General features: G+C 38.4%; 2 protein-coding genes across 3 annotated transcripts; one reads left to right on the top strand and one right to left on the bottom strand.

Annotated features, from left to right (window-relative positions):
• The first annotated feature begins 1150 nt into the window (after positions 1 to 1150).
• On the top strand, positions 1151 to 4102 carry LOC106353409 (YTH domain-containing protein ECT2). 2 transcript variants are annotated; one of them, XM_022688973.2, is made up of 8 exons: positions 1151 to 1311; positions 1830 to 1900; positions 2013 to 2174; positions 2269 to 2628; positions 2723 to 3163; positions 3240 to 3452; positions 3524 to 3667; positions 3787 to 4102. In XM_022688973.2, the coding sequence occupies exons 2-8, from the start codon at positions 1841 to 1843 to the stop codon at positions 3889 to 3891; spliced, it is 1485 nt and encodes a 494-aa protein (XP_022544694.2). In that variant the 5' UTR covers positions 1151 to 1311; positions 1830 to 1840; the 3' UTR covers positions 3892 to 4102. The 2 variants fall into 2 exon arrangements, with proteins under 2 accessions (XP_022544694.2, XP_013648618.2); XM_013793164.3 differs by lacking the exon at positions 1151 to 1311 and adding an exon at positions 1400 to 1545.
• On the bottom strand, positions 4072 to 17038 carry LOC106353413 (nuclear-pore anchor-like). Its single transcript, XM_048735728.1, has 44 exons — positions 16590 to 17038; positions 16374 to 16520; positions 16077 to 16304; positions 15886 to 15978; positions 15732 to 15797; positions 15534 to 15623; positions 15362 to 15439; positions 14838 to 14941; positions 14257 to 14377; positions 14076 to 14168; positions 13782 to 13830; positions 13564 to 13667; positions 13422 to 13490; positions 13106 to 13246; positions 12898 to 13002; positions 12712 to 12825; positions 12532 to 12610; positions 12116 to 12165; positions 11805 to 11981; positions 11573 to 11707; positions 11411 to 11509; positions 11290 to 11331; positions 11148 to 11201; positions 10887 to 11066; positions 10528 to 10575; positions 10362 to 10409; positions 9939 to 10022; positions 9782 to 9856; positions 9485 to 9669; positions 9292 to 9394; positions 8896 to 9012; positions 8663 to 8755; positions 8291 to 8449; positions 8145 to 8198; positions 7898 to 8011; positions 7631 to 7708; positions 7359 to 7508; positions 7215 to 7286; positions 6706 to 6903; positions 6425 to 6599; positions 6259 to 6335; positions 6038 to 6166; positions 5822 to 5935; positions 4072 to 5687 (listed from the first exon to the last, which is right to left on the bottom strand). Exons 1-44 carry the CDS (start codon positions 16896 to 16898, stop codon positions 4251 to 4253), a joined length of 6237 nt encoding a protein of 2078 aa, XP_048591685.1. The 5' UTR covers positions 16899 to 17038; the 3' UTR covers positions 4072 to 4250.
• Between the last annotated feature and the right edge of the window lie 93 nt (positions 17039 to 17131).

The raw sequence follows: 17131 nt of genomic DNA, 5'->3' as shown, positions 1-17131 counted from the left end.
AAGCAGACACGTTTAGCCCATGACAAAGGCAAAACGTGGAACCTTGTAATTCTCTTCTGCTCCATAAAAATTTGGATTTATTGTATATTAAATAGTTTCATATGATTTTCTTCTTGTGCGATGTTGACAAATATACTTGACCCCGAAGCAATATCTACTTGGGGTATAATACTAATGGAGAGATTGAGAAACACATTTTATTTTGTTGCTAAAAAGGTATGTAAGGGGAAGCAGGAGTTTAATTATTCGTCGCAATCTTATATAGAGAAGTTAAAACGTATTTAAGTGTACATTCTTGCAATTGTAAGATAGTTGAACTTATAATAGATGTGTTAGCCACCTTTTTAAATCATAATTATGAATTGGATCTGGTATTTGATGGGAAAAGTATAAAACGTTGAATGAATACAACTATATATATACGAATGGGCCAGTTGACACCTAATGATACAAATTTAAAAAGAAATCTCAGATTTGCAATAATGGAACCACATCAAGGGCAAGAGATCTCAATCTACGCTCTTAAATAACATTTTTGAAGGAAAAATCCAAACAACAACACCTGGACCGTATGCTAAAGACATATTTGTGTTCATGGCTTGTCATCCAAAAACATATTTGTGTACATAAAAAATTTAAATTATATACATGGTTTAGAAAAAATTACTAAAACAATACTAAAATTCATCAATATAAATATGTCATTTTAATGGAAAAGGAAAGCATTTTATGGGGTTTTCTTATTTGTGGTATTGCTAGGACTGAAGAATAGATTGTTTTCAACTATCTAATATTATATTCTTTTTGTTTGAAACCATATTCTATGTTTTTTTATTATTTGCCCAACCAAGAGAACTGGTCCTAGCTTTCATATTTTTCGACATAATATATATTCCTATGAAAAAAATAATAATTAATTGTTTTAGCTGACTAATGCCAAATTAAGATTCCTTTTTTTTTATATAACCTTTAGCACTTTGAAGAGAGTTGTATAAGAATAGATTCCAGATGGAAAAGTTGGCAAGAAAAGATGTAGCCTAATCCAACGGTTACCATTCATCATCTCACGAATCCATGACGTGGACTATTGTTGACCCTCCATCTGTACATCTCCTCAACCTCTATCTTTTTATAAAAAAAATCTTATTTTGTATATTTTCCAACTAAAATAATTAAAGAAGGGGACAAATAGCACCAAAAAAAACTCTGTTCATTATTTCTTCTTCACCAGCCATTACCGTTCTTCTCGGCTCTCTATATCTCATCATCTCTCTGTTTTTGCTCTGTTCCGTATCTGTACTTTGTTTTCAGGTAAAGTTGACAATCTTTTGATGATGTCTTCTTCATGATTTTCTTTTATTAGTTAATAATACAGATAATCCTGTCTTGGTTCCTTATTCATTTTGTGTTTTGTATTTTTTTTGAAAAGTTTTTTTTATTTTACCTTCTTTTTTCTTTGACCAGTTTTCTTGAATCTCATCATCTAGTTTCTTATACCAACTTCTTTGTCGATGACTTCTCATGTCCCCAAACATCCTCGAGAACGTACTGTCTTTCTTTCCCACGCAAACACACGTTGTGTAGTCCATGTTGTTCTGATTAGTCTTTATGCGTGTAATATGGGTTTAGTGCTTTGTTTTGAAACTAAATAGTCTTATCTTCCAAAAGAAAAAAAATGTTTTGTCGGTACGACTAAATATTCAGACAACGTTTCAAACCTGTCTTCTAACACCGATAAGAAATTAAGGATTACTAATCTTTGTGTCTAATATATGCTTATAAGGTTTCTGAATCTGATCTCTTAGAGAACGTTTGTTTATATCTTTCAGCCACTGAAGATATGGTGAAGAACCTTAAAGTTGATCCTCTTGCTAAGGTCGCTGCCTCCACCACGTCCATGGTAAAACGTTTTTATCTTCTTTTGTATAATCTCTGTAAAATTGTTTTTTTTAAAAATATTTTTAACAATATATGTTTTGTATTCTTGTGTTTTGGTTTGTGGGGGTTTTTAGAAGAACCAGTCAGAGCCATATTATGAAACTCTTGAGACATACCAAGGCCTGCCTTGTCCTTATGGTGGCTACTATGGATTCTACTATCCAGGTCTTGATGGTTCACTTGGAGAAGCTAAGGATAATGGATACTATGGTTATGGCACAGATGTTCAGTACCCGGTAAATCAAATAGTCCTTGTGGAATAAAAAAAAACTAATTACTCAATAATTCAAGATTATTTAATTGATCAATTTTCTTGATCTTGATTTAAAGGTTATGCAAGGGGAAAATGGATCTTTGATCTACATGATGCCAGGGTTTCAATCTTATGATGTTAGTCCCACTTACATGCCTATAAGCCCGGCTGGTGTATCGAGTCAGGCACTCCACTCACCTATGTATGCAGCTCAAGGGTATTACCAGAACCAATATGGTTATGGAGATCTTTCATCTCCTACCTATCTATGGGACCCTGTTGGAGAAAATTATGTCTATGGTGTTGCTTCAAACAACCAATCTATGAAACAGAACATATCTTCTTCGTCAAGTCATAACTATAGCAATTATTACTCAAAGAGCAAGACTTCTTTCACTGGTCATGGCATGGGAGGTCGGCCTAGAACACCGCAAAAAGTAATTATTATTCTTCTTCTCTCTTTCACATATATTGAGAAGATCTTGACTAAATATTTTCTATGCTGTTTGGTTCATGTCATATGAATTGCAGAGCAGCTATGCTCCACTCCCTCCGCATAATCAAGAAAGAGGTGGACCGTTGAAGAAGAAGTATGGAGCCTCAAACCGGGATGAAACTGAGAAGTTGAAAGCGAGAAACAAAGAAAATGGTAGTAGCGTGAGTGAAAATGTGCAAGAAGATGGAGAATGCGAGTCTTGTTTGTTGGATGGTGAAGGGAAGGGAAGAAGCAACGGTGTAGGTTATGTGATCAAAAGGGATCAATATAACCTCCCTAGCTTCCAGACCAAGTATGAAGAAGCAATGTTCTTTGTGATAAAATCTTACAGTGAAGACGACATTCACAAGAGCATCAAGTACAATGTTTGGTCTAGTACTCTCAATGGGAACAAGAAGTTGGACAGTGCGTATCAAGAATCTCAAAAGAAGGTTGCAGAGAAAGGTGGAACGTGCCCGGTCTTCCTCTTCTTCTCGGTAATGCAGTCTTATCAGTAATTCATTTTTGCTGGCATCTCTTGGTTGGTTTCTGATGGGGTTTATTGGACTTTAGGTGAATGCAAGTGGCCAGTTTTGTGGTGTAGCTGAGATGACTGGGAGAGTGGATTATGAGAAGAGCATGGAGTTTTGGCAGCAAGATAAGTGGACTGGCTATTTTCCTGTCAAGTGGCACATAATTAAAGATGTTCCAAATCCACAACTAAGGCATGTGATACTAGAGAACAATGAGAACAAGCCTGTAACAAATAGCAGAGACACACAAGAGGTAAAAACAGTCCTTTAATGGCTCAAGAAAGTGGATCAGAACTCATCCCATACTGTTTCCTTCATATGTAGGTGAGGTTGCCACAAGGGAATGAAGTGTTGAACATCTTCAAAAACTACGCAGCAAAGACATCTATATTAGATGATTTCGATTTTTATGAAAACAGAGAAAGGGTTATGGTACAGAAGAAGCTAAGGTTCAATCCTGTATCAAAGGTCCTGAGTTTCTCCTCCTTATATCTTGCAATCATCTTCTTCTCCTCCTTCTATGTATGTTATTCTAACTAAAAATATGGCTTCTCTTTGTCTCTTCTTATGTTTTTTTTTAATTACAGAAGCAAGAAGAAGACTTGGTTGCTGACATGCAAACAATGGAGATATCAGATACAGTCAAAGAGGAAAACACAGACATAACAGGGACTCTTGATTCTCTGAAGTAACTAGAAGAAGCTATAGTGCTTTTTGTTTTTTTTTAAGGATCAACATAAACAGTCCGATTGCTCCGGATTGGTTTTATTTTATAACAAGTGTTGCTCAATTATTTTGTTGTATGTTGTAATAAAAGTTTTTTTTTTCCTTCCTGGGTGTTGTTTGTTTACTATATGTTTTGCAATTTGTAATCAATCAATAGAATCTGGTTTTATAGTGAAATCTGAAAATCGGAGGACAATCAATAGACAAGGTTTAGACATGAAATGGTTCTCTACGACCGTAAAGTTTCTCTTCAACGTGCCTGCCTGGCTAATCCTGTATGGCGCTTAAGAGGTGGGAAAATGCTGAAACATACCCAAAAAAGATCTCACGGCTGGCTCGGGGGTTGTCCACGTCCACCACCACCTCCACGTGGGGTTCGGCCACCACGAGTATTCAGTCGATTTCCTCCTCGAGTGTTTACAACTCGGCCACGACCTCTGAGGAGGGATGATGAAGCAGCTCGGTTGCCTGGTGAAGGAGTTCGGGTTCCACCTAGAGTAGCTACTCCGGCTTGTCTTAGAGCTGCTTGCTCTTTTGCTTTATCAGCTATATTAATAGTTCTACTTGGCGACGCTGCTCTCTTCGTTTCTTCAGTTTCTTGAGTTTCGCTTGGACTTGCAGAAGCTGGAGTAGAGGAAGTGGATGCTGCGACAGTTGTAGCTATTGTGGTCTCTGGCTTGAGATCGGTTTCTTCTACTTGTTGATTGTGACCATTGTTGGGTTTATCAGAGGCTTCTTCAGCAGCTCCTTCATCGTTCTTAGCATCTTCTACTGGTGGTTCAATGGTTGTTTCAGCTTCCTCCGTTGTTGTCTCTATCCTAATTGGTGACTGCGTGGGTGTAATTACATCCTTGGCCTCTTCGAGATCTTCCAGAGTGTCTAGATCGAGCTCTCCTTCTTCTTTATCAAATTCCACGTCTGTCAGAAGATCTTGATTCTCTTGTTCGGTCTGATCCTTAAACTCTTCTTCGGTAGGAATGGTTTCTGTCTCAGTTGGATTCTCTTCTACTGGCTCATCAGCTTTCTCCTGCACTTCAGCTTCACTTTCTTGTTGTGCTTCCGTAGTTTCCTCTGTTTTCTCCTCTGCAGTCTCGGCTTCTGTTTCTTCTTCATTGTCATCCTCAGCGGCAGAAGTCGGATCCATGGATTCATCCACGTCCGGCTCTTTAGGGAGGGTTTCACCTTCGGTAGTATCAGGTTGTGACTCGGATCCTTTTGGCTTCTTCGGCGCAGGTGGTGCAATTTCTGAACTGGTTTCCCCTTGAGTCCCTTGTTGTGGCTCAGAAGCCAACGGATCGGCGTGGCGTTTACGGACATGTGTCTGGACAGGTGGTGGCATCGTGGTTACTTGGCTCTCTGTAACACTGGAGGAAGGCTGTTTTCCTTCATCACCAGCTCCCTCAGCCTCTGGCATCTCAACATCAGCTTGAGGAGGTTCCTCTGGTTTACTAAACTGAGGACGTTTAATCCTCCTTATTGGTCTGCGGAGCTCAGCGCTTGGTTTCAGCGAAACCAATCTCTTCTCTTTGGGTGGCTGCTGGGTAGTTGCCACCGGAGCTTTTGAAGGAGAGGCTTTGACAATGGCTGAAGGCTCAACTGTAGCAGGGGAAGCTTCAGTCACCGTACCAGTAGATTTTGTGCTACCTTGAGAATTCTGGACAATAGTACGAACCATGCGTTCAAAATAGTCTACAGCTGATACGTACGCAGCGGCTTGGTCATTCAATACGCTTCCAGAGAGAGCCTGGACAGCTGAAGTACCCTTTTGACAAAAAAAATTGAAAAGTTTAGAATTATGTATGGATGCATAATATGAATATATTATTTACAAATATACGAAGAAAAAGGGATACTAATCATATATTTATTATACATCCAAGAGATGAAGTTTGTTACCTCAGGCAGATTTCCATCAGCTTGCTTCAACTTGTCCAATTCTTCAGAGAGTTGAGCCAATGCCGTCTGATACCTCTCGAGCTTAACAAGCTCTTCATCCACTTTTGTTTTCTCCTGAGAAACAGATAGGGAACACGAGCTATAAGGTATTGGATGAGGAGACACACACGGCATGAGTGACAAGAGACACGCAAGTGAGGCTTGAGAAAACCGAACCTGTTTAATTTTGGCCAAGGAGTCTCCAAATACTTTCTCAACAGACTTGCGTTCTGTTTTCTCTTTAGTTAATTCGTCATCTTTCTTCTTCAGGTCGTCTTTCAGTGAATGAACAAACTTATCCAATATCTGCAGAAAATGTTCATGCGTTTAAAAACACACATAAACACATGAAGCAGCAATCAGGGAGACACAAATTAAATAGATTAATCTAATAATACCTGAATCTTTTGTTCTTTTTCATCTCTCTCCTTAACGGCCTGCTCCGCCGTAGCATCAGATGTTGTTCTCTTTCCAGCTTTTGGCAGCAATAGAAAACATGAGCAAATACCAATACAAACTTGCCACACAAATTATGAAAATGGTACTAGTAACAATAATAGTTACCCTCTTTGGCTTCCTCTAATTGTTTAGATAGCGACTGGTTTTCTCTGTTCAAGTCGTCCTTTTCTTTATCGAGCTTTCTCTTAATGTTAGTAAAAGATTTTCTCAACCTTTCGGAATCTCCTTTCAGCTTAGTAATCTCTGCTTTTAGATTCTCAATCTCTGACTGCATAGTCACCTGACAAAAAAAAACAGAGATAAGAGTTAACCGATCCACATGGGGTAGTTCTCATTCTACATGTAACAGCTAAATTTCCCTCAAGAGAGATCGTTATCATTTCTACCTGTGCTTGCTGAGCAGCGTCTAACCTCTTCTCCCTCTCACCCAGTTCTGTTTTGCATTTTGTTCGATCCTTCTCCCTCTCCCTCAGTTCATTTTTGCAGTTTGTTAGATCCTTCTCTAGTAGAGATATCTTATTCTCCTTCTCTAACACAAGCTTCTTGATTTCCTCAATATGAGCATCTTTCCCTTTCAGTTTATCCTAAAAGTCATATAAACACAGTTAAAACGACACTTATCATCCACTAGAATTATATAGGCGTTTGATAATCGAAATGCCATAGTGTAAATAAGCGTCAAAGGTAAAAAAAAAAAAAAAAAGAGACAGAAGCCTCCTAGACAGTGTCATTGATATAGAGTCCTTACTAACCACCTTCAGCAGTATTATTTCATAATTGAGATTGAAACTTATTGCAAAGTAACAAATCTAGTCCACTTATAGGGATATCCACACGTGCGCACCTAAGAAAAAATAATATTTCAATAATGTCACTTTTTTCTTTACAGGCATACCTCGAATTGCCGCATTTCATCTTTGAGGCGATTGTAGTCAGCAACATCAATGTTTTTATACGTCTCTCGCAACTTCACAAAATGAAAAACTATTGTAAGTATGCGCAAATAAATATATAGCGATAGAAGTTTAAAATGTCTTACCTCATCAACCCTCCTTTTTTGAAGATCTATCTCCTTCCTTAGCTTTTCCGTCTCTTTCATACACAAGTCTAACTCGGTTTGCTTTTGCTTCAATAGATTTTCTGAGTTTTCGAAATCTGTCCTAGCCTTTTGAGATACTTCACGCAGTCTCTGAAGTTTCAAACAAGTTTCATCAGCTCTCTCTAAGACAGTTAACAGGATCAGGAGCTGTAAAGGAGTTTTACACAACGATATAAAGCAGAAGAAGTTTTCCTGAAAGTTCCACTACGAACCTGGCACTCCTCAAAATTGTGTTTGTTTTCCTCCCTGAGTTGCATGTTGCTTTCACGGAGCAAGTTCATCTCATTGACCTGCAAGAAGAACTTTGAAGTCAGCAAAATTAAATCGTTTCAGTCCAACCTTGGCTAGGGGATCCAAAAGACAAACTCCAAGCAGAAAGTATTTAATTTGGCAAGAGAGCAGAAAGTAATGAATTATGGAACTGAAGTAGCAAGATCATTAGTTAATTTGATACAAGTTATTGAATCAGGCAATTTTACCTGAAGCTGAAGAGATTTGATTTCATCCTCAGTCAATAATGAGGCTCTTGTACTGGAACGCTCAGCATTAAGTGAACCCCGGGCAGACTCTGCCATCTTCACGGCACTCTCAAGCTAGACAATAACATGTTGTAAAAAAATTCATAATGCAACCATAACTTTGAAATAATATAGGATGTGTGCGTGTATTGGAACAGGGTGTTGCTTGAAAAGAGATGCGATAGCAAAAATCAGGACAGCCACTTACTTGCGATTGCAACCGTAATTTTTCCTGTCTCATAAGTGATATCTCTGTTTCAGCCTGTTAAAAAGATGCTCAAAACTTAGAAAACCACACAATACGCACACGAGGCAGAAAGAAAAGAAAACAATCCAACAAGGAACTTCTCTTACTATTTCCTTCGTTCTGCGCAAATAATTAACTACACTTTGCAAACCAGAATCTCCAAGTTGATCTGAGCCAGTGCTTTCAGATGATATTTTTCCAGAACGGCTATCTTTCTCAGCCGAGTGAAGATGCATAGCCTCAAGTCGGCTATGCAGTATTTTGTTCTGATGCAGAAAGCAATTAAGATGAGTGGAATATTCATAACACGATAATGAATTAAATCTCTACACAATCCTCATCATATATGATAGGAATGGAATACACTAACTAACGTCAAATAGATAATCGACGAGAGGTGCCATATTCGTATTGCTAATGCCATATGGATGGAAAAAAGTAAGGTTGCCAAAAGGTATAGATCAGAGAGCAGTGGCCACCTGTTCGTTGAGATCATGATAGTTCTTCTCCGCTAGATTCTTTTGCTGCTCTAACATAAATTTCTCTTCACTCCACTTGGAGGTAAGCTCGGACTGAAAAAAATATACAGAAAATTGAATAGTGTCAGGAACCAGCACTTAAGTTTATGTTTTTCACCAGTTAACGAATCTGAACAGCAATAAGTGTGCAATTTAAAAATAGCATAGTGAAGTTTTAAATGAGTAGATGTTACAATTTCCGTTCCCCTTGCATCAGCCAATTTACGAAGTTCAGATGCCTCCTCTTGAAGGGAAGCCAAAGCCTGTGATGTTTTCGTAAGCTCTTGAATAGTTTCAGACTGCAGAATAACCTGCGTTTCAAAAATTAGAGAAGCAAAAAGATAGGTCGTTAAAATGTCTGCGGAATAAAGAACAGGACAAACTATGGCAGATACCAAACAAGTATTTCATGAAATATCTAAAGTGTCATAAGACAGAGGTGCAATAATATAGAGTTTCATAAGACCACTGCTTCATGAAGTAGGGCAAGAGGATGAGTACTGAATTATTACAGTCTCTTATCCGATAAAAACCAACGTTATAGCCAGCAACGTGAATATGTTACATTAAAATAGAGAGCCTTCACAAACCTGTCTTTCATAATTTCTCTGAGCAAGACGCCATTTCTCATGTTCCTTCTCCAGGTCATTTTTCAAAATGGACATCTGGATATTAATTGCTTCGATTTGGGAACTGCAATTAAGTTTAAGATGTAAATTTAAAAGCGAACAAGTGTATGCGTGTGGGTCGAAAGATACATTTGACCCAAAATAGAACATTTACCTTTTAACTAAGCTTTCTTCTCTCAGGCTTGCAATTTCAGCTGATGCTGATACAAGAGCATCTTCTTTTCCTGCAGCAGCACTGGCTATTTGCTCCGATTTCTGTATACAGTCGTTTTCAAGTTCTGAAACCCTTTCCCTAAGAGAAACAAGCTCTGCTTCCAACAATTTCTGTGTCTTTTCAGCCTATAAAATACTCATCAGGTTTAAAATTAAAACCTATAACAGATCTAGTTCTATCAGAAAGGAAATAGCTGAATAGCCAGACGAGATCATTGTTTCCGGACAATAACAATACCTCAATTCTGAAGTTCTCGTGGGCAGATTCCATCTGCTTTAAAGCTGTTTCATTCACCTGAGCTATACTCTTGTACTACAAGATGGTCCAGAAGGTCAGTTCCTAGTGGTGATGACAATAAAAACAATCTAAGCCAATTCAACAATTCAACAATTACCTGAAGCATGTGGCTTTTGCTAGATTCTACTTCTCCCCTCAACTTTTCCATTTCTTCCTTAGCAGTGTGCAGGTCTATGGATATCTAGAGTAAATAACAACCACATCAAAAGGAGTTTGACAACCTTACAACCACCAAACATTCGATTGCTATATAGCAACAAGTAAAAGGTAAACTCAACACAATTTCTTAAGCGAAAGTCTCAAATCTGCATGACATAATTCAACTAGCTGGGTAATGCAGATCCAAACTCCTGCCTGAGACACATCTATGGCTCCAAGAAATTTCCCCTTATTTTAAAAGCAGCATTGTTTGTACTTTAAAATACTAAAAGTTGCATTGCAACCAAGAAATCTGAACAATATTGTAATTACGGAATTTAATCATCATTAAAAAAACTTATTGCTGAAGAACTTCACTGACCTCATTATCAGAAAGAGAGACGACTCCACCACTGTCCATATCACGAACCTAAAAGTTTGAAAACGAAATTCATCACACGTACAAATTAGCAATTGCAAATTCCATCCAGGAATCTGCCGTTTGAAGTAAACCCCACAATTCAATTATCATTAAATCCAAACATTACCTTAGGATCTGAAGATCTTATCTTCTTCTCCAAATCAGAAAGTCTAGCCTAATTTTACACATATAAAGAAATAATCAACGACAACAGTCAGCTAAAAATGATCTGACAATGTAGTTGTGGACACTAGAGATATCTAGAACTAGTAAAACCCGTTCGTACAAACCAAATCACATGCAAAGACTCACTTGACAAAAGTAGCCAACAGAAAAAGGCAACCAGTAAGGGTCGATCTAGAAAAGCTAGAGTATGCAACACCTCGACGCAGTATGGAATTGGTCCATGTGTTCATGAGACGAGTTATTATTATTAACGTAAAACAGACTTTAAACATTACCTTAGTTGACAAAAAAAAACATTACCTCAGCCACAGAAGCCCTGGACTCTGCTGCCGAGACAGCCTTCAAGGCATTAGCCAATTCTTTCCCCATTTCTTCGACCTGCCTAACAGCATTGTTCAAAGTTTGATTGCGGTCCGAAGTGCTATTCCGCGCATTGCTCCTTTCTTCTTGCAATTCTTTTTTAGCTTCAGCCCATTCTTTCTGAGGAAACACAATCCAAAAATCTATATAAGAAAGCTAAGGAATACGCCAGCAGTCGGATTATTAAATATGATATTAGACCTCAAGTTGCTTGATATGCTCCTCTTGTTTCCTTCTCTCGGCGGCTCTTGCTTCCTGAGATATTTGGTAAGGAAGTCAAATTATAATCAGTATTATCTCCCGCAAAGAATTAGTAAACTAACATCAAGGGTTGTTTTGTTACCTCACGAACTTCCTCTGTACTCTGTATAGTATCCAAGGTAGCCTGCAGAAAACCAGGTTAGACAAAAGAAAAAGAGTAGCACAACTTAAGACAGAATTTTCACTACTCTCATTTTTCAAACCTGAAGGCGATAAACTCTCTGAGATAAAGCAGAAACTTCATCAGAGGCTCTTTTTTCAGCATTTGATAACACCTCTTTTTCTTGTTTAAGAACCGATACCTATAACACAGATGACTGTTAGAATGAAAGCACAGAAATCATAAAGTGTGATTCATGTACTACCTCCATAGATAATTTTCTAGAAATCCCTTCCGCTGCATGCAGAGACTCAGAACTCTCACGTAACTTCCGTTGGTGGTCGATGATCAGCTGCGAGAACTCTATGTTTCTTGCCAAAACACTGTTCATTTCTTCCCTCTGATATAAAGACATCGAAGATGAGGAAAACTTTGAAGAAAGCACAATTCACACAAGAAGTTGATGACATGGATTTGTAACAGAGATGAAAGATCACCTTGCGTTCAGATTCTTTCATGATGCCTTCTAGTTTTTCCCTAGCAAAATTTGCCTCCATGGCCAACTTATCCCGTTCAGACCTTATCGCAATTATATCACTCCTAGCCTTCGCTAAATCTTCTTCCAGACTTCGAATGCGTTCAAATGTTTTTTCTTGGGCTCTCTTAGTAGCTTCCTGGAGCAAGCAATCAAGACAACAAATGAGTCTCAAACAACTACATTGATGCACAAAAGAGAGATAGAAGAAAGAAGAAAGAAGAAAGAAGAAAGAAGAAAGAAGAGTTAGAAAGATTTAGAAATCTATCACACCTGCGAATCCTCAAGCAGATGTAAGAAGTTCTTCCTTCCTGGCACTACATCTAACAAAATACATCTCAGTCACGCCATTGTAAAGCTAATACTACTGAATTATGTATTCTAATTTATGAGAAAAGCAAGCAACAGCCTGTGAAGCTTCTTTACTTTTCAAGAAAGCTAATTATGCTCAAACGCCAGAGTTCAATTGAAATTTGTTTTAAAAATACATCATTGATTTTCGCCAGTGATAGTTGGGACACATGAAACTAGGTAAAGCATAACGAGCAAACTTTTTTGTTTGAATTTGAGATCTGTACCAGCTACATCAATATTACTTGCATCCCTACTCAACCATTTGGAATGGTAAGATAAAACTAAAATCATTTAATTAAACTTAGCCAATGATAGTCACCATAGAGAGCTCGAACCTGGAGGCGGATCTGAAGAACGAGAATTAGATGAATGAAGTTTCTGTTCCTCTTCATATAGTCGTTTATACATTGCAACCTGAAAAGAACAATGTACAAGATAAATCACTGAGCTGAAATCCAAGATCATCTAAGCAAGTGTTGCAATGGAGAAGAGAGCTGAAGGGTGGAAGGACTTACAGATGCGTGCAGTGATTCAATCATTTTACCCTGTTCTTCGGCTCTTTCTAGCACGATGGCTACTTTGGAAGAAGCTTCATCAGTCTTTTTCTTCAGGTCTATCTCATACTTCTCCTGATATTCCAAATGTTCATTTAAAACCTTAGTTCTACCGAAGCAAAAACTGGAAAAAAAAAACCGTCATACCTTCAACTCCATTTCCCTACTTTCAATCTGCTCTGAGAGACTACGAACAAGATTCCTGAGCTTAACATTCTGCTCAACTAATCCATTTATATCTTTAAACTTCAACTGAGATTCATCCAAACAAGATGGCAAGCATTAGTCATCCACAAATTATTTCGCATGTAAGATCTAACACAAAACATGACTTCAAGAAAAGGAATAAACTTACAAGATGCTCTGAAATTATTTTATCAGCTTCAGATTCCATATCCATCTCAACATCAGAAAGCTGAGTATCATCTTCTTCCTCATCCCCGGCAGCTCCACAGCGAAGTTGGACATCACGACACTCCTTCAGTAGTATAGTTACCTAACTCATGTATACAACGAAGCAGCAGTTGATTAGGCAACCAGCTAGTCATATATCTGTGAGCTAAAATTTGACCTATTTATTGCAAATCATAGAAGTTCAAGAAACTTAAGACCACAAACCTGCAGATAATATCATAACCTGGTGACCAAAGGAGAATAGATTGTCAAATTACCTGCTTCTGTAGGTCAGATATATCTTTCTGATACAGAATATTTTCACGTTCCCGCCTCCTCAAGTCAGCCTATCAATAAAATAAATGTATAAGAACGGCACAAATATGCATCTTAGACAGCTAGTATGATAATACCAAGTACCTTTAGCTCCACGATGACTTTCTCCATATTTGATTGTTCAGAGACAGAATCCTGTAGTTTTCGACTGACTAGAGAGTAAGCTTCAACCAAACGCTCATGCTCACCTGGAAACAGAAAACAGATTGCCCCAAATATAGGTTTAAGCATGATATCTCAAATAAGACAAAAAAAACTGCACAAATGATAGAAATCTTTGGGAGCACAGAATTGAATCATACCTCTTTCCTCTTGGATGAACCCAGCTTTCTCTTCTAGTTCGGATAAAACCTAAAAAGCAGGATTCAAGGCCAGCATTTTAGCAAACAGATCAAATCCAGACACGCTGCTATAACGAGAAGGAAACCTAAAATGTTTCCATCAGGTTTTTACCCAACAAACCCAAGAGTCTTGCATAAGTTTACAGGAAAAGAAAAGTGAACTAAAGTTGAAAAAGTAGAAACGAAACACAGACAAAAAAAAAGACAAAACTAGATAAGATCAGCATCTAAACTCAAAGGTCAATTAGTTCATACCCGTTGTAGTATCAACTCCGCTTCCTTTCGACCTAATTGTTCATGCCTCATAGCATCAACAGCCTCTTGATACTTCTCATAAATTTTGGTCAGCTACAAAAAAAAAAATATATATATACACCAACAATAAAGTTGAGAAGCTGATGAACTGATGAACTAATATAGTAAGACTGAAACTCACACTCCATCCGTCACGTAGGAGTGAAGCTGCCAGTGCTGTTCCTGACACACCAGCAGGAACCTTGGAAATTATTTCATGGCTTTCCACTATCGTGTTGCTGGTCCCAGAAATGTCAACCCCTCTGGAGCAAAGGATTTTCAAAAGATACATTGTAAGGATTTTATTGTTCCATGAGCACTAGCCACTAGGGCGATTAAAAACCATATTTCACAACCACTATGATCTAATTCATGGCTTAAACACTCTTAATTCGCTTCATTGTAAACCCAATAAAAGTCTCTAAAGTTTAACTATTACTCGCTAGAAACTAATAAAACTTGTGGCCCTTATATTTTGGTCAAAGGACAGACATGTTGGTAGGAAAGGATAACAGGTGGAAACTATAAATCTGTATTGGAATTTTTTAAAGCAACCAACATCACTAATCCCTACTTCTACTTGTTTTTAACTCAATTTGATAAGCAAGTATAGCAAACCAGAGTGGCAAGAGTACCCATAAAAAGCAAATATACCATGTTTTTGCGTGGCTATACAAAGTTCTGACAAAAATGAACAATTTCTTGTTCGCAGAAGAGTCATACCTTGTGAAACTGCTGAATGGTATAAGCGTTAGCTCATCTGTTTTTCGAGTTTTCTCAATTTCTGCTTCACACTTCTCAAGTTTTTGTTTAATGTCTTCGTTCTCCTGAAGTTGAAGACCACAAAAAGTAACCATCTGTTTCGCAAATAAATAAAAAATTGCACCAAAAAAAGAACTGGTAGATCCAAAAGGTATACCATTCACCGAAACCACTTCCCAGTAATCAAAAACTGACGAAAGAATTTTGCAAGAAAACCTACTAAAATCATAAAGATTATAGGTACTTATGCTCCTCATAAAGACAGGACGAACTAATTTATTTTAGGAAACAATCAAAGTATACTCAAGGTATCATATCTGATTATAAGGTTGAGTGCCGCTATACCCTAACAGCAATTTTTCACACATGCAACCCCCTCAATATAAGTAGTAAAGGATGCCACCTAACGAGTCACCAGAGCTAAGCACCTGATGTTATAAATAACGATAACGCAGTACAACTGTAGAAGTCAGGGAACTTCTTACCTTCTCCAACTTCTGGTTCGTAGACATTTCTTTCTCAAGTCTATCTTTATACCCACTCTCGACTTGGCTCAAGCGTGCCTGATTAGTCATAATGTGAACTCAACAGGCGAACATACAGATACAAGATGACAAGATACGATCAGTTTCCTCTGAATTTTGACAGCAAGCTTACCTCTAAGGCCTTAATGACACCCTCAAGTTCCCCAGCCTTTCTAGACCATTCCTCCGAACTTTCCTTGTACAGCTCAACAAGCTTGTTTGCCTATGCCAGCACCCAAGTAATGGATTAGATTGAACTAAACAACAACTAGGGAGATCTTTTCTCTGAAATGTGAAATGAAGAAAATCTGCATAGTCTTTGAAAACTCACAGTGAGAAGTTCAGCACTGTATTGCTCTTCAGTCGTCGTTGCTGCATCTTTGCACGAGCTGAGTTCCTTTTAAAATGAAGAAAAACAAGTAAATATAAGATACAATGAAGAGAAGTGCTACAAAGAGGACAAGTGCTTTGTGACATGCATACACCTCTTGTAATGAAGTAATCTTCGTTTCGAGCTCTCTCAATCTTTCCTTATGCCAATTCAACGAACTAGAGCATTCATTATAGTTTTTCTCAACCTGAAAAAGTAAGACATGACACTCAAGTAACTAAAAACTGTATTTCAGAAAAGAAAAGAACAGAAGCATTTAGAATAAGCAACTGAAATTAGTCTTACGTCCAAAAGCTTCGCTGACATTTCAGCCTCAAGATCAGAATGCCTCCTACGGAGTTCAGCATAACTATCAACTTTAGATGTTAACTCCTCATCAAGCCACTTAGTATGCCTTTCCATGAGCTCTTTCTCCTGAGACAAACGAAAGCACATAGCTTGCGAACGTGCCAATTCAGCGCTTGCTTCAGCAAACCTAGACTCCTTTTCCGAACTAGCGTCAGTCAGCTTAACCTGATAAACATAATAACAAATTAATCCCTCCTTTATTAGCAACAAAGTTATGGAAGCAGCCTCACTCACAATCTTCTCCAAATAGCTCTTGATATTCGAATTCTTCTCGCTAATCTCAGAATCTTTCTGCTCCAGCAACTCCATCAGTTGCCTCTTGGACTTATGCAGCTCTGACATCTCCGTCGTTATCCTCTCCAACTCTCCATCCTTCCCAATCTGCAATCAAACAAGCATCCCAATCAAATCCCAAATCACAAACTCAAAAACAAAAGCACAAGAACGTACAGATTGCAAATGAAGCTGGTGCTTCTGCGCCTGAGACTGCGCGAGCTCAGATAATCGATCATCGAGATCAGACTGAAGCCTCGCGTTCTGAGATTCAAGCGACGCGAAATCCTGAGAGAGCGAGAGGTACTTCTGCTCGAGAAGCGAGCACGTCTGCTCCGCCGTGATGGAAGCAGCATCGGCCTTGGCACGCACACTGTCCAACTCGGCGTACAGCTTCCTGATGTACTCGTCGGCTCTCTCTGCGACCACCGACGCGGCGTCGTTTGATAGCCGCGCAAGCTCATCGTCTGGCATAAACAAGGGCATCTTTTCGTGCCCTAATTTAGTGCCCTAACGCTGGATCTCTCCGATAACTTTGAACGCTATTTCTATCTACGGCAACGTTTGGAGAGAACCCAACGGAGGAGATGAAAAATCGCTTCGGGAAGGCGAAGAACGATGCAATGTTCGAGAAAAACCTCTGGCGTGTTTATACGTCGCGTTAATTAAACGACGTCGTTACTAATTGGGGCAAACTTTGATTTACCTTTGTCGTCATA

Source organism: Brassica napus, chromosome A7 (genome assembly GCF_020379485.1).
Source record: "Brassica napus cultivar Da-Ae chromosome A7, Da-Ae, whole genome shotgun sequence".
Classification (NCBI taxonomy): Eukaryota; Viridiplantae; Streptophyta; class Magnoliopsida; order Brassicales; family Brassicaceae; genus Brassica; species Brassica napus.
This window is presented reverse-complemented; position numbering and strand designations above follow the sequence as displayed.

Coding starts and splice junctions, on each gene's coding strand:
- LOC106353409 (XM_013793164.3), top strand. CDS start 1,512: ATGACTTCTCATGTCCCCAAACATCCTCGAGAAC. Junction 2,175..2,268: donor GCACAGATGTTCAGTACCCG/GTAAATCAAATA, acceptor CTTGATTTAAAG/GTTATGCAAGGGGAAAATGG. Junction 3,453..3,523: donor ATAGCAGAGACACACAAGAG/GTAAAAACAGTC, acceptor CTTCATATGTAG/GTGAGGTTGCCACAAGGGAA.
- LOC106353413 (XM_048735728.1), bottom strand. CDS start 16,898: ATGCCCTTGTTTATGCCAGACGATGAGCTTGCGCGGCTATCAAACGAC. Junction 15,979..16,076: donor TGTCAGCGAAGCTTTTGGAC/GTAAGACTAATT, acceptor TTACTTTTTCAG/GTTGAGAAAAACTATAATGA. Junction 8,012..8,144: donor AATTACGGTTGCAATCGCAA/GTAAGTGGCTGT, acceptor GTTATTGTCTAG/CTTGAGAGTGCCGTGAAGAT.